At 32.6% G+C, this 25,176-nt stretch overlaps 1 protein-coding gene and 2 non-coding genes across 7 annotated transcripts in view; all 3 read left to right on the top strand.

Moving 5' to 3' along the window:
- Positions 1–16,267, top strand: part of LOC129945703 (protein spaetzle 5) — a 36,721-nt gene extending 20,454 nt beyond the window's left edge. For all 5 annotated transcript variants that reach the window (XM_056055565.1, XM_056055564.1, XM_056055566.1 and 2 more), the window contains 7 exons: positions 3,342–3,451; positions 3,570–3,664; positions 3,735–3,889; positions 7,828–8,169; positions 8,234–8,601; positions 9,020–9,086; positions 15,462–16,267. In XM_056055565.1, the coding sequence (XP_055911540.1) occupies positions 3,581–3,664; positions 3,735–3,889; positions 7,828–8,169; positions 8,234–8,601; positions 9,020–9,086; positions 15,462–15,636 (1,191 nt within the window). In that variant the 5' untranslated portion in view covers positions 3,342–3,451; positions 3,570–3,580 and the 3' untranslated portion in view covers positions 15,637–16,267. The remainder of the gene's footprint in view (positions 1–3,341; positions 3,452–3,569; positions 3,665–3,734; positions 3,890–7,827; positions 8,170–8,233; positions 8,602–9,019; positions 9,087–15,461) is intronic.
- A 6,879-nt stretch (positions 16,268–23,146) lies between these two features.
- Positions 23,147–23,218, top strand: Trnam-cau (transfer RNA methionine (anticodon CAU)). Its single transcript has one exon. It is a non-coding gene; the product is annotated as a tRNA-Met (tRNA).
- Positions 23,219–24,705: 1,487 nt separating this feature from the next.
- On the top strand, positions 24,706–24,777 carry Trnam-cau (transfer RNA methionine (anticodon CAU)). The gene has a single exon. It is a non-coding gene; the product is annotated as a tRNA-Met (tRNA).
- The last annotated feature ends 399 nt before the right edge of the window (positions 24,778–25,176 follow it).

Below are 25,176 nucleotides of genomic sequence, written 5' to 3'. Positions count from 1 at the left end.
TTTGCATATACTGTTGAATATTTGCATAGATGCAGTCTTTAACTTTTGGCTAAGTTTATCTACCTATGTTCGCTATTGAGTCGTCAACTCCCCAAAATGTGCAAAAACAAACGATAACTTTTATTTGACTTCATGAGAGTTGAATGCCACTGCCCTCTGTTGCGCTCGAGTTTTATAAGAAATGACAGTCAATTCGGTGCGGTGGTGTGTTGACAACACAGGCAAATTGAAAGTGAAAGCTGTACAAAATCTATGTGCCGAATGTGTAGGAACTTTATTCATGCCGTGACTTTGTCTGACATTTAATGACTGACTTATACCTTTGGTTTTGTTTTTACTATCAACTAAATTTTATTTGTTTCAATTATGGTGGTGACTTAATAAGTGCAAAAGTTTGTCCCATATTATTTTGTTGAGGATAAGTATTTAACTTTGTGGGGATAAGCAATATCTGAGCTTCATCCCGAAATTATCAACAACGCCTCGAAAAATTGGAGTATCTGAGTGCATTACTTAGAAAAAATTAATTGTTTGTTTATTTTATTGCATTTTCAAAAACAAAATTATTTTTAGGCCACCTTTACATATAATATTTTTCAAAATAGAATAAGTCCATATTTAGTAGAAAATCTGTTTATTTCCTTTAAAAAATGTTCATACACAAATTCCACATTTTTTTTGTTTAAATTTAAAAATCGTGATCCCAAGTCATTAGTGCTAACCAATATTTTTTCGCATACCTAGAAACAGGGTGGGTTCGATATTCCGGTTTTTATGTGTATGTTTCTTAAAATCCCGATTTCAAAATACAGTTTTGTATAATCCTGCTTTTTATAATCCCGCTTTTTGTAATCCCGTTTCTCAAAATCCCGTTTTTATGATCCTGTTTTTTACTATCCCGATTTAACGAAATCACGCGGTTGTTTTAAAATTAAACAACTTGTTTTATTGCAAAATCGAAATTAGCAAACAAATTAAAAAATGATATCTGTTTCTAGATTTATTTTATTGTAACCTTCAACAAATATAACTCATCAAAAAATATAAATATAAAGTAAAACAAATCAAAAAGTTAATTTCAAATCAATTAACAAAGTTAACTAGAGCGGAGGAACCGTTATTGAGAGGTAGATTTGCTGTAGGATGCATATTGTTTGTGAAAAAGTTAACATTGTAAACAAAATTTAATGTTTATGTACAGTAAAAACTAAAACAATTACGATATTATTATATTTTAGTCAAGTAATTTAACGTTGAAACCTCTGACTCTATTGTTATTTAGATTAATGCACGTTTTTTGTAAAACCAAAAAAAAACGGGTTTGTCGGGATTTTAAAAAGTGGAAATTTAAAAGATGGGATTCCAAAAAATCTGTGTTTTAGAAGACGAGATTTTAAAACTCTTTTTCAGGATTTTTTAAAAACCGAATTTTAAAAAGCGGGGTTATGGTACGCTCCCATAGAAATACATATATGAACACATAAAAAAATTAACTTATTTCACTTTCTGTAACAATTTCTTTCGTTCATTTCTGCAAATTACTAGCAGATAAAAATCGAACTAGGTTCTTAAATGCTGTGAGTTTGTAGGTAGGTAAAAGAGAAGGGCGCGTCTGACGTTCCGTGGATCAATATAAATTAAAATCTTTTCTAAAAGAATTTGAGAATCTATGTTTAAATCTATCCTAAAAGCTGGTGTGGAAAAAAATATCGGTGACTTTGGGATGTCGACGCTGAACGAGCAGGATTCCGCGCTGGATCCTTCTGTACTGATCATTATTATCATATCCTGTATTATCATATCACAACTACACCTGCTGCCACGTTCTGTACGATGGTAGGTTGTCAGATGATTTTGAAAACCGAAGCGGAGTCAGACAGGGCTGTATTCTGTCGCCAATATTGTTTTTGTTGGTAATAAGCGATGTACTGCGCTTAGCTCTGTCACTGTCAGGCACCGGAGGGATCCAATGGGCTTTGACATGATTACGCGGACGATGTTTGTTTACTCTCTCATAGGATCATGGATCTCCATCAAATGACAACAAGTGTGGAGAGAGAAGCAGAAGATGTGGGGCTAAAAATTAATTCCGGCAAAACAAAAGTGATCCGCCTCGGAACCCTACCATCCTCTCAAATAAATATTTTCTCGCAACCGGTTGAAAAAGTAGATAGCATTCAATACCTTGGAACATCGTTTCCAAATCGTGTCAAAAATTTTGAAGAATAACTCTATCAGCTTAAGAAAAAAGCTACTACTGTTCCGCACAAATGTCGAATCTGTGCTTCTTTATGGGCGCAACACTTGAAAGATTACTTCAGCCACAACAAGAAAGCTGCAAACCTTCGTAAATAGATGAGTGATGAATAGAGTATGTGTCCGTAATTCATAACATACTTTATTGCTTCATTTTCTTGTACAGAAAAAATAAAGAAATCTTTCTGAAGCTTTGGAAAAATAGATTGAGAAACAGAAAGACGAAACTTTTTTTGTATAATATTGCATAAAAGTAGAATTAATTTTCACTCATCATTTATTCCAATTTTATCAAAAAAAGGTTTGTAATAAGGTCGGCAGATGCCGACGTCTGTGATCTGTAATCAGACAATTGTCAATGTATTCGAGTTACAGCAGTTCATAACGAGATGAAAATATGCAAAGAAATCAATATAAGACTTCGTTTTTAAGTATGTTTTCCACAATTATTTCTGAAATTTCAATGGGTTGTTAGATCTTTATGAAACCAGGAGGGGAGAAAGACACATTTGTACGTGGAACATTGTGGTACTAATTGAAAGAAGCATTTATAAACAGACATACATTTCCAGGGTAATATAATTTGAGGTGTTGCTATCGAAGTCCGCATAGTCCTAATACTGTTGATAAGGCTATTGAATAAGGCAAAGTCAGGTTTGTGAAAATTAAAATAAAATTATTTTTCAGACGTCACCGTTTAATGCAAATTTGTATTATATTTAAACAATTTCTATTTTCAGTTCAAAAAATGAATTATTTAGTTGAGTTTGAAATAATATACATATACGAGTATGTACATATGTATGTAGGTATTTCATTAAATTTGGATCAGTTATTAAAATTTTGAATAATTGGTGAATTTTGAGAAATAGAGTTAATACTGTCAAAATGAAATATATTTGCGTAATTCTCATATTTCTTGGCTAACATTATTTTGCAGTTCTTGGATTAATATAAAGACATTAGATAATTACCAAATTAAATTCAATTTAAAAAAAAATATTAGACCATATTGCCATTCGTTAACTATTATTCAAACTCAAACAAAAACTTTTATTCATAGAATAACTTTCTTTTTTTTTCAGAAACAAACTTCCACCTGTCAATGGACAAAATATCAATGAGATGTACTTTCCCAGCGTAACAAAGCAGATAAGTCAATTATTCAAATAAAAAATTCGCACAGCATATAGATGTAAGTTAAAAAAGAAAATCTTTGGTTATTTACCTTTTATCATTATGTATGTTAATTTATCATTTTTTTAAATTAATTTAATGATTACATATATGTATGTACGTATTTTTATTTTCAGGTGTACATACGATGTGTCCTCATAATAACCAAAAAATTATGTTGAGTATTAATTTATCATCGTCAACAAGATTCTTGTTGGGGAGAATATTTGTGGTTTGTGTTTTTTTGTCTTCGGTTAAATTTTCTACTATTTTCTATAAAATGTATTTGTTTTATTTTGTAGATATTAGTTTATTTTGCAAGTGTATTTTCAACCCCACCTTCGTGTGGATTATACGGATCACCACCTTGTCAATTTCTACCAGCTCCACCTGGACAAACACCATCATGTGCCAGACCGGGAAGGACTTACTGTGAGCATGTGGATAACTATCCAACGTAAGTTAAATCTGTATGACTCACATTTCAAGTCTACAACCATGCCGGCTTATTAAATTCGATAGCTGCTAAAAAATATCAATTAAAAATTATCCATTATCAATACTACCGCTACTAATTTCACAATGTCACGTAGACTTGAATAGCGTCGAATCAATATAGAACACTTATTTTTAAATACTGGGGCCATTAAGTTCATAATTATTTCTAAAGCAATGTATCTTCAACTATACATTGCTAATATTCTATTTCAATTTGAATTTTATCCTCCGATTAAGCTCAAACCAAGCTCTCTTGTACCAATCACCACTTCTGGGAATTCTTTAAAATCACAAATTAAATCTTAAAATAAAGTAAAATCATGTCGTCAGTATTATTATTAAATTCCATCAAACATGCAAAAAATACGCTTTAGTTCCTCTTAAAACGTCTACATGACGCCTATACCCTGAATGACTTGTTCTTCAACTTTGAAGTTAGTTTTTTTTTTCAAAATGATTCCTTGACCTATTAAACTTGTCAAATATTAGTCTTCGATTAAATTTATAGCCATACTAAAAAGTAAAATATTTCGCGCCAAACAACGAAGAGTCTATGTCTTTACTATTAGGTGTTAATAGAGCTTTAACTCGTCAGTCGACTCCCACGCTTTTAAAATCAAACGAAATAGTCACTGCGTCAGGTAAGATGAACGCAGACACACATTTATATTCATTCTTACTTCCGATTAGAGGAACCTGTTTTAAAGTATATTTTTACTTTTCACTTTCTATGATGAAATTAATATAGGTAGGGAGAGGTCTTTGAACTTTTCATCTACATTTATTATACAAAAGAGTTGTGGCCCCATGAGTCACGCATCGAGTCTTTGCATTGAAATAGATTGTTTCGAATTCGAAGAAAAATATGCAAACAAATATCAATTTTTATAAGATTAACCTAGGGTAGTTAATCCAAATTGATTTTCTTTCGAATCGAATCGAATAGAAAGACAGCCGGTATTTTGGATCAGGAATTAATTAATTGAAACCTGAAGGCCAATAATATGTTAGCCGAATACGAACACCAAACTGATACTACTTCGTCTACCAGTTTTTGACTTTTATAATATTATGGTGTTTCTACTTTTATAAATTCTTTTTTTTTTCATCGTAATTTTTTGTTTGGTTATAAGTTTGTGGGTAGTAAGAGAATAAGACCGCGTGGTTTATGGAATTAGATGGAGACCGATGTTTTGTATTTGTATTCAAGGTCATTATATCGAGTTATTATAAATATTACATTTTTTGTATATGGGAAGAATATTTTACACAAATATTTGTCAGAAGACAAGCTTCTTATGGTTGTTAACAATTATTTAAGTAGATTAATTGTATGTGTAGGTAAGAATAAGAGTCTAGCCGAGAAAGCTTTTAACCTTGTATCGAAGTTATATACTCCATATGGGTAGTAATGATTCTTGTTTACATTTTGTAAAACCAAGATAATAGCTATTAAATAGTTGTTTTTCTTTTTGTTAATTTTTTAAAGTTCTGAAGCATAATTCCCTCCCTTTACTATTTTGGAGTTAAACAAAGGTTGTTTAAGAAAGTATATATAGATAAGTCTTAACTATTATGTTTTAAAAATGATTTTTGGCATGTGACTGTGAGATCTACAATTTTTGACATCTTTTTTTCAAACAGGATCACTTTTGTTTCGTATGTCAGGAAAAAGGAGCCGAATATTTTCCTTCAAATTTTCAATCAACTTGAGTTTATATATGCAAACAATCGGCTTTACATAACCCCTGTAAAACCCTGTACTTTCTATTTATTAGCCAACTGGACCTGGGCAATTCCGGAGATATTTGATTTATCCCCACAAAAAGTGATCCAATATCACACGATTTGTCCAGCCTATTCCCAAAAAAGTCGAATCTTCCTCACTCTCTAATTATCGACCGATTGCACTTTTATCCCTTTTTTCCAAGGTCATAGAAACGCTGGTCAATTATCAGCTTAAGAAATATCTTAAGGAACGGAAGCTTCTTAATGAGCGGCAGTACGGCTTTCGCAGCAAAAGGTCCACTGTAGATCTCATAGTTCATCTCACCGAATAGTGGAGCAAATCTTTACATCGTTTTCGAGAAAGTAAGATTATTGCACTTGATATTTCAAAAGCATTTGATAGGGTTTGGCACCAAGCTCTCTTATCGTAAATGCGTGCTTTGGATTTTTATGAATCCCTCTTTTATTAAATTAGTAATTACTTTTCAAATCGTTTAATACAAGTTGTATTGGATGGATTCAAGTCAAGAAAGCCATAAAATCAATGCTGGTGTGCCACAGGGCTCCGTTTTATCTCCACCACTCTTTCTCATTTTTATTAATGATCTCCTGTCTGCAACTTCTAATCCAATTATATCTCTCACCTTCGAATGTGGAACTGCAACGCTGAAATATGATAAGCTCATTAAATTTCGACCTAAACAGCATTGTACAATGGGGAAGAAAAAACCACGTAGAATTTAATGCTTGGAAAACATAATGCTGTGTTGTATCGTTAAAGCGAGATATACCGCCTAGCCATTATCCATAGATGGCACTTGCATCGAGGAGACTGAACATCTCGATATTCTCGGTATTCGTATCACCAACCACCTTTTGTGGAACGATCACATTCGCGATGTCACCAAAAATACCGCAAGATATTTGGGTTTTCTAAGGCTATGCAAGAAATTTTCTCCCCCTCTAATCTGGCAACAGCCAGACCATTACTCAAGCTCACCAGTGCACTCTCGAGACCAACTGCGGTCGTACTGTCAAGTACAGAGATTCGTTCTTTAGCCGTACTATGCGAATGTGGAAAACCTTGCCACACTCTGTCTTTCCCAGCCATTGCAATATTCAAGAATTCAAATCCAATGTGCACCGATACCTCCTTTCAACACCTCTCTTCCTTTTCTAGTGCTCAGACTGTGTCTACCTTATAAGGGTAGTATTATCCCCCTGAGTGTGCGCTTATATAAAAAAAAAATGAATTGACCAAATGACAGCTTCATTTCCTGATATGATTTGTCATATAAACCGCACCAAAAAGATGAGCTGAAGATAGGTCTTGTGTATGGTAATTTTCCATGGTATATTGAAAAAAGTCACAAAATTCAATTCTAGTAACAGATATTCGGACAGTTATCCCCATCAGAAGTTCTATACTTTAATAAATATACCCAACGTTTGGATTGCAATGAATGTAGGTTATTTTAATATAAACAAAAACTTACGTTACCAAAATATAAAAATATGCCCACAATATCACAAACTTGACGAAAACTGACTTGTGTCTTATATAATCGTGACTTACAATTTAATGAAAGGCCCCTGCATTTCATTCAAAACAACACTTAAATTCCCTCGTCACACGAGTCTATCAACTATCAACTGTCACATAAATATAAATATGTTCACTTGATCAGTTTATGATAAATAAATTCCATACGTCATTTTCTCCAACAACAAATTGAAAAATTGTACCGTCATTTGTACATTAGCATGCATTCAAGTCGCCCAAAGCATATTGTACGAGTACACATATCTCTTCGGTCCCGTTGATATAAGAGGCGTTATAGGAATACCAAATTAGTACCTCAGGCTACGTGTATTTTAACATAGTTTATAACACCGAACTGTTGCTACTTTATGCCGCAGGTGGAAGGAGAAACTTATATCAACAATTGTTCGATCCCATATATCAAATTCAAATGGGGCTTGTTTATATTGTCTAATCACGTAATCATAGTTACTCAGATTGAGCCATTTAAAACTATCTTGATCTTGAAACTCTTGTTGTTGTTCCTTGCGATTCTGAAATAGAAAGTTGGCATATCGTTTCCCTTCTAACACTTTACTTTACCTCTGCGAGTTTTTATAATAAAATAATTTTTGTTTAATCTTTAGATACCTCATAAAACACCTCGTGCATAAATGGGGCTATGAAGCCAAAAGTATTATCGTCGATGAGACATGGGAGGAATTCGACGCTCTCAATCTTCCAATTGCTGACATTCACAATTTCTATGATCCAGCGCTGATTTTCAATACGCAAACTCAAACGCAACATCCCTATGGATCGAATAACTTCAATGGCTATAAATATGATGGTCCAAATCGGAGCAAGACTTCTCCAGCGAATAATAATGCTTTTTCTACATCACCCTCGTTGACTGTTGGCCCAGCAGCAAATAATGGTTATCCAGAACCGATTTACATACCAAAGCCTCATAATGCAGACACAGCTAAGTATGTTTTGACTTTATGTAGTTTTATGTTTTCCTCTTATGTTCTTAATTCTTTTTTCTTAAAGATTTCTCATCTATACTTCATCTGGCCAACAACAGGCTACGAATAGGAATAAATACACAAATATCCTTCCATCGGACCAAAATAATGCTAAAACCACCAACTACTCACCAGCAGCATGGTTTAAGCGATATGTTCGAGATCTCAGTACTAGAGCTAAAAAGGCTGTACAAGAGCTGACTTCATCAGCTAGGAATATGACTTCCCCTGTTTCAACTAGGGATGTATCCATGAACTTAAATCTCTACGATATAGTTGGCGTCAATAGGGAAAATCATCGACATCGTGTGAAGAGACAGAGTGAAGGAAGGTCGACCTTGTGTCAGACATCAAGCCAATTTATAATGCCTCAAGCAGCTCTCAATAGCAAAGGTACAGTAAATTCTTACTTCTAAATGAGTAACCATTAGTTGAATTAGAACATATTAGTCAAATCACAAAATCATACACTTTAATTCTATTTAAAAAACAGTACACTTGGGCTTATTTACTTTTTTAGTTAGTAATTTTAACAATATGAAATCCTTGTTTTTATAAAAATGTGGTTATCCTTCAATCACTTTTAAACAGTTCGATTCATTCTTTGCTATTTTGGCATTTTTACACAGAAAATTTTTGTACGCAAAATATACACAACATAGCTAATCATAGAAAATGAAATATTGACAATAGAAAAACAAATGTATGAATCTTTATGAAGATTTAATAAGTGGTTAAAGATTTGAAGTGGAATAGGGGTACAAATAAAGTGAAAATGCTGAATTATTATATTTATTTTTTTATTTTTCAGGAAATTGGATGTTTGTTGTCAATGAACAAAACACAGCAAGGCAACTAGTGAAAGCTGAATTATGTGTGTAAGTATTTTATTGTAAGGCAAGCAATAGTTTTCCAAAAATGTGTAATTAAATTTCAAAGAAAGTTTTCTTACTGAAAAATTAGCTGTATTAGTTTTAAAATAAACTACATGATCATGCAAAAAGAAGAATGTGATACCGTCGCGTCCACATTAATATAATTAATGTCAAACTGAAAAAACTCTCTTATTATGTAGCCATTTTAAAAATTTGAAAAGACTTGATGTATAATTTTTGATCACAAATTTTGCGTAATTTTTTTATTTGAAGCATTACGAAATCCATATATTAGACAGTTTAAAAAAATTAAAAGTCTTCAATTAAGCTTAGTGAAATAATAATTTTGACAAAATGTTAGATTTTATAAAATTAATTGAATACAGACTAAATCTCGGGGCATATTTTCTTCTTAGTAAAGATTAGTTACACAGAGATGAAGCATTTGCGTCTTATATTCAAAAAACGACGCAGTGACATCGCAAGTATGTGTTTGTAATTCAATTGATTTGTGAGTATTGTAAGACTGACTGTGTCATAGCTCGTTATTAAAAAGCAAATAGGAAGGTTCAGGCGCCACAAGGGACTTGAAAGTAAGGCAAGTTTAAGGCAAAATTAAGGCAACTTTATTGGAAAGTTGACTGGAAAGTTAGTCAAGAAAAATCTGCCTAACTATTTAATCAAGTCAACTAATGTCACAATTATAATTAATCTTGTTTTTTTTTATTCAACTGAAAGCTGAATTTTATTACTCTATGAATTATTTATTTTCTGAACAATTCCATTTAATCTTTTAACTTGTTGCTTTATTCAAAATTTAAGTTCCAAGAATGTAGTTGACTACAAATGAAGTTCCTTTTGCTGTATTAACCTGAGCAATGTGCACCTAGGCTTAAAAATTGATACCAATGCCTTTACACAGGTTTTAAAATTCTGTTTACAGGAGGAAAAAACTAGAAAACGTTTTCCATTCTTGATGTGTAGATGAAAACAATCTCTATACTCAACAGTGAGTCTAAAACCGAGTTCAAGGTTGAACTAATGCAAATTTTTGAACATACGATTGTTTCCTACAGCAAAAGCGTTTAAGGGATGGGATGCAACTGTCGTTTTTAATAGAACACTGTTTCGAGTAGCAACTGAAAGCAAAGTAACTAAAAGGAAAATTCAAGCACAAAAAAAGGTTTTGACAAATACCTTTAAGTCGGTTAAAATAGCTTTGTGATGTCCACTGCTCAATGGTAGATCCAGGGGAAAGGGAGGTTCTCTTAGGTTTCACATGACCCCCAACTATAGGAGATAATTTGTTTGTATTTTTGTAGGAATTGCCTTCAAATCAAAACTAATCGTATTGAGTTAATGGATTTGAATGAAATATATTTCATTTTCTAAGAAAAAGAGCAAATATTCAGGTTTTTGAATGCACTTAAATAGTGAACTTTAAAGTGATTTTTTTTGCGACAGATAGTAACTATATGGCGAATATTGCGTTCGTAAAAAAATTAAAATCGAACATGACATTACGATGGTGGAAAAGTCGAAAAAAATGGGTCCCCCTATGCCGTCCGTCTGTCTGTCAGCCTATCGGCCTGTCAGCCGATTAGCTTAGGGCGTTTTATTTGTATCTTTTTAATAAGATAAATAACAGCAGTCTTCTCACAAATTGTTTGGTTTAACAACGAAAAGTTGTTTTTTTTCAAAAATTATCCGATAGACTTTTTTTTTAAACGTTCTCTTATTTGTTTTCTTAATACGGCTTCTTTCTACAGAAAAAAAAATTTCGTATTGCTCCAAAAAGGTACTCCTCATCATAAAACCGTTATTTTGTTTTTAAGTTTTCTCAAGAACTTATCGACCAATTTCAATAATCTTCTCTTTTAATGCAAGCTCTTGTCAATGGTCAACTTTTTAAATTGATGATAATTTTTTATAAATATTTTGTAAGGAAATTTATATGTAAAATTTATATATTATGTACATAAATATATAAGAAATAAATATCTGCATACCAAAAATATGTTAAAGACAAAATTTAAAAAAATTAATTTAAAAAAAAACGCTCTAATGATTTTCGAAAAAAAGATTAAGTTAATCTAGGGTTTTTGAGAATTAAAATAACATTAAAATTTTTGAGACAAACTTAATTTTAAATTTTAAAATATAGGAAATATTTTTAACAGACTTTTTTAAAGAAATTCATTAAGTTCTCGCGACCCAGTCGTGCATTATATTTCTTTTAATTTCAAAAATATAAATGTCCCAAAAAAGCAAAAGTAACACTTTTGGTACACTAATGGCTAATTGAAAAACACAATGCACGTTTTATATCTATTAATATAAAATATTTGAATCTCTTGATAACTGAAGTGAAAAGAAATTCTGAAACGTGTAAATTGTGAGTACCACACAAAAGTTTTTTCCCAACTTATTTGTTTTTATTTTATATTCAAAAATATTCTGTACTTACAATCAACGACCAAACAGTTTTCTCTCTACAATTTTTAAGTTTTGTTGACTCCTTTAAGATCAAAATATTAACTAGCATCAGCTTCAATCAACGCAAGTAATAATAGACTCCCGCAAATTGATTCCGAAAAAATTACGTCAAAAAAATCCAGAAAATTCTTGGTATCAGATTGTTTCTCATTTTGTAGGTTTTTTTAAATTTTTGTAGCGTTTTTCGTATTAATAGAAATGGAAACAAAAAGAATATATTCTTTTTGGAAAAAATCTAAGTTTTAAAACAATTTCTTACATTTCTATGTGAAAGCAACAAAAACCCTCTAAAGTATTGTAACTGTTAAAATCTTGGAATGCTTTTATATGTAAAGAGTCGACTAAATTCAATTGTTAGACTATTCATTGAGTGTACATTTAAGGTTAAGATACGCATTGTGTTACTTAAATTTTGTTAGCCTTCTTTACAGAACATTAAAGAACATTTTTAAGCCGAGAGTAAAAACTTTATGTTAAGCGTGTGAACGTAAGTCAAAAGTCTGAACCCGCCCTTCACTGCTCACCGCAACTTTGTTTCCAAACTTATCCTCAAAGAAAAATAAAATGCACAACTGGGTCGTACCAACTTTCTCATGCATTCAAACAGACTATTCAAAACCATTTCCTGTATTTTGAAATTTAAAAATGTACCTGCAAAAAAGTTAATTTTCTAGAACATAAATTCTGTTTTTTATAAATATTTAATTAAAAAAAAAAAAAAAACAAATTTCCAAAATTTTTATTTGAAAAATGTTGTAGAGGTTTCTTTTGTAAATTGATTTTTTATATCCAATTTTTCAAATTGTTTTAAAAATATTTTTTTGGTATGTCGCAGTTATCGAATTTCGAAATAAAAACAACCTTAATTTCCAATTTTGTAGTCAACCGACCCAATGCTTTGTGCTGTACCATCGTAATGTCATGTTTGATTAAAATCTCGAGTTCGAATACTTGCCACATAGTTCCTATATGTCGGTCGCAGGTAAAAAATAGTTCAATGATGGTACTACAATCTGCACAACGCTTCTCCACTATAACGCGCCGGTTTTCCGTGCTCCTAGTTGAGGCAACTTTGTTCGTTTGCTAATGCAGCCAGAGAGATACAAATTCAACGCTCCACCAAATAAATGCCGCTCAAAATCATAAAATCGTTATATTACTACCGAACCAGACGTCTTTCCTTATTTTTACGAACGTTACTGTTTTGAGTTCAAATTTATTTTCTATTTTATTTGACAAAATCTGTTAAAACCTAAAATGAATCTCCCTATCGATTTTACGCCCATTGGTTTAATAAAAGAACTACAAAAATTTCCAACCATCGAAAGGTTCATATCCACACTAATTCGAATTCGAAATAATCCCATATCCCAACCAATGTACACTGGCGCCCAAACTATATACGGTATTGCCATTAGTTAGTTATTTCTAAACTTTTGCATTAGAAACCTCATCCTTTTCATTTTGAAAATATTAAATGTAAAACCTATCAGCTTCAATACAAAATACAATGTCATCAAGTGCCATTGACAATAACCGCAATTAATTTGTTAAAACAAAAGGGGTGGCTGTTTATGCAAATAATGCACTTTCGATGATGATGATGCAAAATGCAGAAAAATCCCTTTGAAATAAATATAAGGGTTAGTTGGTTAAAGGAAGCAAGGGCAATTGCTATTTATAATTTATATTTCAGTTTCACTGGTTAATTGCGGTTAAATGCACAAATTAGACAAAAAGAAAAAACTAATAACAAACAAAACAAGGAAGGTTATTCCATCAAGAGAGGGAATCCTATGCTTCGCCTCGACCATCAAGACTTCACGACGCGATGCTCACTTCTTATATAATGTTACACCTCTCTATGCTATACCTATAGCATCTCACTAGCATAGCACGCGCTTTTAATTATGTTGAGCGGTCGAACCCCTTAACCAAACGCAAACGAACATAGCGCGAACGAAAAGCGAGAAAGTAACACCATACATATTTTGCTGCTGTTTTCAATTGTATTGGTAGTTTTGCGGGAAATCGCATAATTTCGAATCGCAAAAAGGGAACCAACAAAAAATAAAAGGGTCATGATGAGTTTCAGCTAGCCGTGAGTAATACCAGTTTAGAGCTTCAGCCTTGCCTTCGAAGGCAAAGGCACAACTAAAATACTCCCGCTAGCTATTGAACAAGTTAAATCTAATCTATTTTTCAAGGGGAAGGAAGTTATGATTCACCCTTATTCCCTCCATTAAAAAAATTATATACCTATGTAGTGCATTGTGTAGATACACTATACCTAGTCTGTTTTTCACAATACACCAGTGCTGATGGTGATGAGCAACCCCTATATAGTCATCATTTCGTGAGCAATTTCCACTTGCAGTGTTTTTAGGGAAATCCCATTTGACAAGGAATATTCGCGAGCATTGCGCGCTGGGTTCCAATTCCTGCAAAACCTGTGTATGTAAGTCAGGGGCTATTCTATGAATAAGATTTATATAGAAATTTCTAACCACAATTATTTATCCAGGACGACTCTCTATTGATGTGTGTAGCATAGAGCAGCTATACTCATATCTATGCCCTCATTGACTTTCTGTTTTGATTTTATTTTATTTTGGTTTGTTGATGCGATGATAAACCATCAGCAAGATTTTTGGACTAGGAACATTATAAATATGGGGTTCTGATCAAGGAATTCCGTTAGCTTGAAGTGGTATCATATTTTGAGGAGATGGGTTACCCCTGACGGTGTTTTGTGAGGTTAGGGCTCTAAGTGTGACACAAGAAGTGTGCTTTCCTTTACTTTTCTGTTCTTATAGGTATGATGATGAAAATAAAAGGGGATTACCAATTAGGGCACATTCAACAGGAGCATTTGCTTATTGATGTGTGCCATAGACCTGTTTGTCAAACGGTTTACGTTTATATTGGTTGAGTTCGACACTTTCTTTTTAATCAGGTGTTTAAGAGTGAAGTTGTTGCTGTATAAAGGTGACTAAAGTGATTAAGGCAATTCTATATTCCTATTTGAACGCCATTGTACTAAGGTATGAATGATATAATTATGTTAGGTAAAGAGAAAACTTTTAAGTTTACATCACGAACTTTAGTCTTTAAAATTATTTAAGATTTGAAATATGGTTCAACAATGAAAACTCGCACTTGTGTATACTTGACTTCATAAACTATGAACTGTTAGCCAATTAGGTATTTTGTATGTTTTTTAAAAAGAAGCTAGAACTTTATTTGGCAAACTGCTGCAACTTCAAATCTCTCAACATTTTGTATAGATTTTTCCAATAAGAGGTTTAAGTTAAAAACGAGTATATCAATTTATGTTTCGTTATTTTAAAGGGAAAGTTACTTACAAATATCAGGCAAATATCAGGCAAAAACCACTGCGGTTATAGAAATTATCTTTTTCAAGAACCTTCTGAATCTGTGTGTCCTCGATAATCTCACAATTAACATGGTTAAGGTCTGATATTAATTAAAGAGAATTGGCATAAAAAAAGTCTTAAATTATTAAATCACATTTCTCGGTGGTAGGTTATGATTAGATCTTTTAGAAATAGCACCCTGATTAAACTGAAAAAAAAAAAAACAGTTTGTTCACCATTGCTGAAGTGAATTTTGACAGTTTTAATGCGTTGTTAAGGCGTATGTATTTGTATAGTTTAATATATTTAGTAATGATAAAGTTCTTAAATGTTAAATGGTAACAGCTTCAAAAGAGAAACCAGTGCAGCGGATTAATCAAAATAAAACCTCCTATTGGAAATTTTCTAATACAATTCAAAATGTACCCAAAATGCTAATATTTTTACCTAAATAATTTAGTTTTTTTCTGATCTTGTATAGTTATATATTTTTTTTAATTTTCAGATCAACAGTTTGTGCTAACCTCTGTCAGCTGCCTAATGGATATACATCTCGATGTGAACAAAAGTTTGTTCAGAAACGACTTATAGCTCTCCAAGGAAATGGAGAAAATCTTTACACTGATAGTTTTTGGTTTCCGAGTTGTTGTGTTTGCACCATTGCATCAAGTTTAATGTAATATTCTTTTGTTCTCTACACAAAAAAGGACACTCCCACAAAATAATAAGATGTTAACAATAATATAATTGATAAAGGAACTTTTAGTATTTATAGCGCTTCGTTAAGAATTTAATCTAATATAAGAAAAAGAATTGAAACATTACAAAACTGAAGGAATTCAATTATGAATTTTATTTATAAAATTTAAGACTTGAAAATAATAAATATCGCAATAATGGTGCAAAAATAATTTAAAAAAAAAGAAAACAAACAAATATTGATACATTTTTGAAACTATACAAGTAAATTTTGGTCTCGTCATCAACATCAAAAAAATATGTTTTAAATTTACTTTAGCATAAATTTAAGTTCAGATTCATTAAATACATTTGTTATTAGGTTTAGATTAGTAATATAAAAAAAATTAAATTAATTAATGATAAAATATGATATTGTAAAAGTGATATTGTATTAATTTTAAGACGAATTTAAAATATACGATACATTTATATAAAAGTTAATAGACTTAGAAACATGTATTATTAACACTTTTAATGTTCTAGTATTCAAAGAAGGTGCTGACAATAATGATGTTTTTAATTTACAGAATTTGATTGCTTTGTTAAAATAAATTATTTCTTAAAATAACACCTGGCTGTTTGTTTTAATTGGATTACGTAAAAATTAGAAACAAAAATAAGGGTTTTATACATAAATAAATATTTGAATGTTCATAGAATAATGTTTAATTCGTAAAATGTATCTTATACCTAAACTAAACTGGATGTGAAGCATTGAAGAAATGATTTTATGCCTGAAGAAAAACATTTAGTGAAAATTGGGGCCTTCAATCGCACATGATTTTGTGGACATACACATGTCGTTATACACCCTGTTTTGTACTATGGATTAATTATGTGGTAACTTGCCCTAAACAAGATATATAAAATCGACAAACTGAAGATAGTTCAAAGAAAAGCTACAGTCGGCAATACATGAGCACTTCGATCCTATGTCGAACAGGGGCTCTACTATGTACATAACACAATTTTTTTTTTTTTTTTTTTTTTTTTTTTTTATATCCGATGGAAATCTTCAAAAGACACTCGGTAAGAATCGGTACCGAGTAGTGTGGGACTCTTACCGCACTAAAACCACCGGTGAATCAGGACCAATCTATGAAAGATCGACAAATGATTTTTATTTCTTAATTTTTAAAATCGCATTGGGGGAAGTTTAAGGTTATAACACTTTCCCGTAGCTTTTAGCCCATCAGCTCATGAGGCTTGGTTCTTCTTAATCTCCGAACATTGTCTCGTACATTTAATACGGTCTCCATTTCAGAGTTAGTATGACTTTGCAGCCGCTTATTGTGTGATACAGCGTGTTTCTTAACCACTTCTGTAACCATTTCAATTTGAAGGTCACGATGTAGATCGCTATTTCTTATATACCAAGGGGCATTTATTATTCCACGAAGGACCTTGCTTTGGAATTTTTGGATGGGTTCAGCATTTGTTTTCTTTGTACAGCCCCATAGTTGGATGCCATATGTCCAAACGGGTTTCAATACTTGCTTATATAACATTAGTTTGTTCTGGATAGATAGGTCAGAGTTCTTTCCTATTAACCAGTACATTTTTCTGTACTTCAAGTTTAGTTCTTCTCTTTTCTTTTTGATGTGTTCTTTCCATTTAAGCTTTGCATCCAAATTCATTCCAAGGTATTTGGCGGTATTGGAGTAAGGTACTTCTGTACTGTTTATAAAAATTGGAACATTGTTTATGTTTTTGTTTGTAAAGTTTATATGCGTCGATTTTGTTTCGTTTAATTTGATACGCCATTTGTGCGTCCAATCACTAACTTTATCGACTGCATTTTGCAATTTTTGTGTAGCCTTCGTAACGGATTTATCTGGCACCAATATTGCAGTATCATCAGCAAAGGTGGCCATGATAGCGTTGATGTCCACTGGAATATCCCTTGTATATAACAGATACAGGGTTGGTCCTAGGACACTTCCTTGTGGTACACCGGCTTCAATTTTCTTAAGTTCCGAGTAATTTTGGTCGTACCGTACTCTAAAGAGTCGGTTCGTAATGTAGGATTTCAGTATTTCGTAGTACTGCCTGGGGAAGTCCCTATGCAGTTTGTACTCAAGTCCCAAGTGCCAAACCTTGTCAAAAGCTTGAGCAACATCTAAGAATACAGACGAGCATACTTGTTTTTCTTCAAGTGCTTTTTCCACAACATCCGTAATTCGATGCACTTGGTCTATCGTGGAATGTTTATTTCTAAATCCAAACTGATGGCTCGGAATTAGTCTTCTTTCTTCAATTATTTTGTTAAGCCTTTTAAGTAGCAGTTTTTCAAAAACTTTTGCCATGATTGGTATAAGCGATATTGGTCTGTAAGATGTAACTTCTGTTGGTGGCTTACCTTGTTTAGGTATAACAATGACTTCCGCAATTTTCCAATGATGTGGCACATATCTTAGTTTAAGGCATGCGTTTATTATAAATTGGAGTTTCTTGAAGGCTATAAGAGGCATTTCTTTCAGAACCTGAGCAGTTATAAGATCGTACCCTGGTGATTTTTTGTTTGACAGCTTATGTTGACACATGCTTCTTACTTCTTTGAGCGTGACAAAAGGTATTTCACATTCGTCGTTTCTGTCAACAAACTGTAAGGGATCTGTAGCTGTGCTTGCTGGGAATGGCTTGAAAACATTCGCGAGATGTTCAGCAAAGAGATCAGCCTTTTGTTTCGGGTTTCCGATCCATTTACCATCTTGAGATTTTATCGGCGGGTTTTGTGTCTGAGGTCTTTTTAGGCGCTTAGTTGCTTTCCATAAGGAGTATTCTGTAGAAGCATCCGTCGTCAGACTTTTCAGGAATCTACTTAGTGAATCATTTTTAAACTCACAGATTCTTTTTTTTAATTCGTTGTTAAGACGGTTAAAAACTACCTTATCATCTGGGAATCTCGTGGATTGCCATTTTCTTCTAGCTCTTCTTTTTTCCAATATCAACTCCTTTATTTCGATAGGATATTTTATTTCTTTTTCTCTCGCATTCGAAATAGTTTGAGTACTTTCTTCTGCAGCCTGCTGCACATCAGCAATAAATTGTTCTACTTCATGATCAATTTGTTCAATTGTTTGCATAGGGGATCTTAGGTTTATAAAATTTTCAAGTTTGTCTCTGAATTCGTTCCAGTTTGTTCTGTTATTCACGAGCTTGGGATTACTTTTTTCTATTATTTCTGTTTCGCTCAGTGATAAAATTACTGGAGTATGATCTGATGATAAATCATAATTACCTTCGACACTTATATGATTTCGTTTAATACCTTTAACTACGAAAAAGTCTATAAGGTCTGGTATTTTGTTAGTATCAGATGGCCAATATGTTGGCGAACCAGAAGAATAAAATTCGCAGTTGTATTTTCGGCCTGCTTGGTATAGCCGTTTACCTTTTGTTGTTATGAGCCTAGATCCCCATTGGGTGTGTTTAGCATTGAAGTCGCCACCAACAAGGAAGTTATGTCCTAACAAATGTAGGAGTTCTGCATAGTCTTCTTCAGTTGGAGAGCGCCTCGGAGGGCAGTATATAGCTGCTATTTTGAATTCTTTCTTTTTTATACCAATACTAATTGTTGTTACTTGCATGTTTTCTTTAGTAAACTTTGGTTCTTCAAAGTGTGTTAAGCACTTTTTTATAAGTATTGCTGATCCTCCCCTAGCTTTGTCAGCTGGGTGCGGAGCGTGATAACATGTATAGTTTGGTAATTTATTATCAAGATTTTGTTCAATAGCGAGGTGGGTTTCGGACACCAAACAAATGTCTATATGCTCTATGTCTAAAAAGATGTTTAGTTCTGATACATGCTGTAAGAGACCGTTTGCATTCCATGTTGCGATTTTGAGTGTTCTGTCCATCATTGTTTTTTAAGAGCGACTTCTTCGCTTAGCTGTTTTATGTTTAAATCTTGTTGGTCAATCCTTTTCAGGATGAGTTCCAGCATTTCTTTTATAGAAGTTTCCTCATTCTTCCGCACATTTTTTACAATCTGGGAATAGGATTTATTTTCATCACTTTTGCTTAGTGCAATTGCTTTTCCCGGTTGATTTTTAGTAATGTTATCGACCGTTACTTTTTTGCTTTCAACTACTGGTTTTGTGTTGGTTGAGTTTCTAAACTTGTTCCCAGTTTTGTTTTTTCTTTTTGTGTCTTGGAACTTTTTTGCTACTGGACATCCTCTGTAACTTGCAGGATGATTGCCTTGACAATTAACACATTTCGCTTTCTGTTCTCTGCCCATGGGACAGTTTTTGGTTGCATGTCTGCCTTCACATTTAACACAAGCGAACTCGCGATTGCAGTATTTTTGTGTATGCCCAAAGGCTTGACAGCGCTTACATTGTGGAACACTTTTCGACTTTCGCAGTGGTTCAATTTTGACAACTATGCCCATAATTGATTTAATACTGTAAATCTTATCGAGACTTTCTTTATTTTCAAACGTGAGCATAAATAAAGGTAGAGATCTCTTTTTTGTCGTTGATACCCCAGTGGAGTCTTTTACTATCTCATTTTTAATAAGATTATTGGCATCGAGAGCTTGAAAGCCTTTTTGTATAAGGTCTTCGACAATTTCTTTGGCAACACATGAAGAGTGAAGGCCTCTTGCTACTACTTTTATCGATCTTGTAGCTTTATTTTCGTACGAGTGCCACTGAATTTTCTTTTTGTTCAATTCTTCAGTGACAGATCTATACGCATCGGCGTCTTCAACAATGACTTTCCAATTGTCTTTATTGTATGATGTATATTTACATGCCTTATTCGTGCATTTTTCTACTATGCTCTTTAGCTCGCCAAACATTGCCAATCCGGAGATCATAATTGGGGGTGGGGCAGTTTGCCTGGTACCTTTAACGTGAGACTTATTTTGAGGTAAATCTCTTATTTCTTTATTGGATGCTCTCATTTTTGTAGCAGTATCTGATTTTGAACCTGTTTGCTGACATTTTATAACAGCCTCTGGGCTACTCTCTGCTTTTCGTTTCTTTGACTTACGTTTATTTCGGTTTCCTTCAGTTTCAAGGAGGAGCTCTTCCTCATCAGTATGAAACTCATTAGCAGTTTTTTGTGGGCTTTTCACTACTGGTGACTTTTGACTTGATATATTGTCTTTCACGGACTTTTTATCGAGCAAGCTTTTTCTTCGAGTCTCTTCACTTGTTGCTGAAGACTTTCAACAAGGGCTTCAAGTTGTTTTCTGGCTAAGATTTCTATTTGCCATTTATCGAAATAATTTTCGGATTCAACTTGGTGGATCTCGTTGTTTTTTGTGAAACACTGCTGATCTTTTGTTTCGATCTTTTCATGGATGGTTCCTTTTTCGTTAATGACTTCTATGTCATTTGATTTTTGCGTTGGGGGTTTCGATGGAGTAACCCTTGGTGATATTTTTGGTGGAGTTCTTAGTGTTTTTGAACTCCGTCTATTTCCTAGAAGCAATAATTGGTCCTCCCCAGAATCCATAGGACCGATCTCCGAAGAGAGTGGATTTACCAGTTTATCTGGATTGCCACCTGGGGTATTATATCTATTTGTTTTACTCATTGCCATATTTGTTTTTATTTTTGTAACTTTTGTTTAGTTCCATAAATAGCTCAGTTACCTCTTCTATTTAGGTTTCTTGCAGAACTGGTTCTTCAGAGCGATTATCTTATCTTTTGCTCCTAATTCCTGAGAAGGTAGCTCAGGTGTCTCAGCTCTTGGATTCAATAGATCCAACGCTCGTCGTTAGTTCACCTTACGGTTATCCAGCGGGCACCACTTGGAGGTGACGATGCGATTTTGCTCCGCCAAATAACACAATTCTACAATGAAATTGCTCGAATTCGAATAATTGGTACTATGTATCTATTTGACTACTTTCGAATTAACAAAAATCGAATAGCTTTAGTAGTGCCAACTATATTCTATGAACTTTAGAATGAACGAGGAACTACGTAGCTCGAAAGTAAAATTTAAAACAAGGCAAAATCGAAAATAATGGCTCTACATCAAATGTGTTTGCAAGCGAAGTTTTTTTTTCAAAGTGTAAGAGATACTCACTCATCAGTTGAATATGAGTTCCATCTACCACCCAAATTACACCGGGAATTCGTGATTTTTGTTAGCGTTTGGACTTTCGTTTCTCTTCCTCATTCATTTCAAAATTCATCATCAGCAGGCATATGAAGTCAAAACTTAGGCAAGTATTTTTGACACCGTTTGCTTTGCAAGTACATGGTTCTTCTCGTAACCGATTTGATTTTGATCACCTCCTGTTGCCAAAAACTTCAATGCTGCTGATAACTTAATCATAAATCGGAACAGCGTTTTTTCTTCTGCGAGTAGTCATGTCGGATGATGAAGTGTTAAGTAAGAACATAAATCCGTCTTTAGAAATATGATAGTTCTTAACAGAAATAAAACAAAAGTACGTATTTTTCATTAAGAGTGCGTTCAAATATTCTACCGTATATATGTAGGTATGTATGTACATATGTACATATATGTACAAACCTTTACTCACTCAGCTCCATTAGGTTGGATTTATCTCTTATTCTTCTGTGTTCAATTCGCTCCTACCGTTCTTCATTTCCTTGCAAATTAAACAAAATTTCAACGTTGTCAATTTTGGTAATAATTATTCATGTCCAAATATTTGATGTTTTTTTGTTTGTTTTGTTAAACTGTCAAACAACTCGATTCTCGTTGAAAAGTAGAACATTTTTTGAAAACAAGTTGATATAACCTGCATCTACTTTCATACGTAATACGATTTGAAAGTAGAATCGGAAATAAGTTTCGAATAGAATCAAAAGTAGAATCGAGTTACATAGTAGGGCCCCAGACTCCTGCGTGGAGACGTGGTGGGTGAAGTTGGGTCAGTAATTTTCTACGAATTCTTAATTTTCTCTACTCCCCGATTTCTTCACATTAGTCCTTAACTTATGATTCTCAATAAGTGCTGGAAAGAGCCGTTTTGATACCATAAGGTTGGTGGACCTGGTGGATTGGGAAAAGATATGTTATTACAGATTTATATAGACATTTTAAACCATTTCGTTGTTCAGAAAGGAATCAGTTCTTTGATCTTCAAAGTTCATCAAGATCATTAAAGAATGCCGTTTTGAAGGTTGGCGTTCTAGAACTGGTCTGGAAATGTATAGAGAAAGTAAACCACGGTTTCTTTTTCATGTTTCTCTGCAACTACTGCAAAGGAAGTTATAAGCCATGCACATGCCCAACTAAGTTCTTTCATTTCTTTCAATGCCACTACAATTTGGCTCCTAAGTGTGGCATTTGCGTTTTGGTTTGATTCCGATTTAAGTATTCTGCATATGCTTCCTTGATTGAGAGTAATTCAACTGACAGCTAGAAGTACACCGACAAAATCATGCAACCAAAAACAAACTTACTCTGCAATGAAAGGAAACGAGGAAGTTAAGAGAGGAAATAAATTTATCAAGCAGAGTGGCGCAGTGGAAGCGTGCTGGGCCCATAACCCAGAGGTCCGTGGATCGAAACCATGTTCTGCTAAAAGAGTTTTTTGTATTCATTACTTTTTAACTATTTCAAATTATTATTTTTTTCATTGTTAAATTGAATTCATATAAAAATATCAAAATTAAATACAGAATATAAAAATAAAAAAAAGTGTTTTGATGTGTAATGATGTTTCCATTTTTAAATGTTCAATTTATTTGTATTCAAAATCTATTAAATTCCATGAATCTTTAGTAAAGAAACCTTATAAATACAATAATTATGTACATATGTTATGTTAACGTTAAAAATAAAATAGAACTATACTTTGAAAAATAATAATAGATAATAGGTCCGTTCACAGTCCGTTAAACAGTCGAATTTTACCAACAAATACGAAATTTTAACAAATCCTGTTCACGTACCTACTCAAAAATTCCGTAGTTTTTCGTAAAATATTTCCCCAACCTACGAATTTTAGCCCAAAAAATTTCTTTGTGCTGATTTGTGAAATTGTCAAATTTGATAAAAATTCAAATAAATTAAATAAATTACTCGCTTTTGCTGTCAGTTATAAAATTTAAAAACAAATTTTCAAAGAACAGCAACAAGACAGTAATATTGTGTAAAAATTTGTTTGTTTTCCTGTTCGCTTACTTTTTTTATTTGGTGAGAGAATTTTACCCCCACTCTTTAAAATATCTCTTTTTACGAATTTTAGTGCAGAAATTACGCGAACGGACCTAATAGCAAAGCTTTTTAAAAATGTTTAATGGAATTCGCTTCAACGGTTTGGAACTTATCTTACAGCATTTTTTCTAATATTTCATTTATTATGATCATTTGTGTAATTATAAAGTCTCGAGTTTATCGAATATCGAGTCTTAAACTTAAATTATATCTATGAAAGTAAAAATGAAAAATTTTTTCCAAAAAATTCAAAACACAGAAATAAGAAATATGTTTTTGACAGTATTCAAAGACTTAAATACTTTTGATACATTCATATTGAAGGATTCTAAAGATCGAGGATTTCTAACTAGAAGTAAAATGCTTGTAGTAATAATACAAAGTAGCTCAAAAATTTATACATTGTACGGTATTAAACACACACACAATTTTATATCGAAACGCTCTAGTACTACTTGTATTTTCCATTACCATAATCCAGAAGAACTTAATTATTATCTGATAAGATCATAACTTTTGAGTATTTTTGTATTTTTTAACATTTATTTTAACACATTTTAGTAGTTTTGTAATTACAATTCTGGCAGATTGTAAAAATAATGTGGGACGCATTTTTAAACTTGAGATCCTTTTTTCAATTTTCAAGAAAAAAAAATGTAAAGTCCTTGTTATAAATAACGTTTCAATGTTCAATCCAACTTTCTTAAAAGAATATACATAATAATGTATTTCCATATAAAAACTGTATTTTCTAAAAAAAGGAAGTGTCTTTACCTGAATTACTTATGAGTAGGTAAGAAACTTTGTGAAATAAGGACACCAGGAAAATGTTAGGAAGTAGAATTTCACTAAGCAGAGTGGCGCAGTGGAAGCGTGCTGGGCCCATAACCCAGAGGTCCGTGGATCGAAACCATGTTCTGCTAAAAAAGTTTTTTTTTAAGAAGATAGAAACTTACCTAATAACTTCATTTGTTTGTTTTCAGCTACCTTCCTTAGCATAGCTGTATAGACACCAGAATGGTTAATAATGCATAAAATAAAATACAGATAGAAAGACTTGAAGAAATACAAAAAATACCATTTCAAACACAATGATCCTTTATAGGATCGTAAGAATCTAAGATTTAGTGTAAGTAAAATTTTCACTACCAAATACAAACCTGGGATATTGAAAATTTAAAATTTTTAAAATGTTCAATATAATGTACATATATGAATTCTTTTGTTTAAATTATTTATTCTGGAATTATTCAACAGGTTAATTCCGTCCTTTTTTAATTATGAACAGATCTGTAAAACTGAATTTGGTTTTTGATTGTAAT

The sequence above is a fragment of the Eupeodes corollae genome, chromosome 2 (genome assembly GCF_945859685.1).
Source record: "Eupeodes corollae chromosome 2, idEupCoro1.1, whole genome shotgun sequence".
NCBI lineage: Eukaryota > Metazoa > Arthropoda > Insecta > Diptera > Syrphidae > Eupeodes > Eupeodes corollae.
The sequence above is the reverse complement of the archived record's forward strand: the minus strand, read 5'-3'. Positions and strand labels throughout refer to the sequence as shown.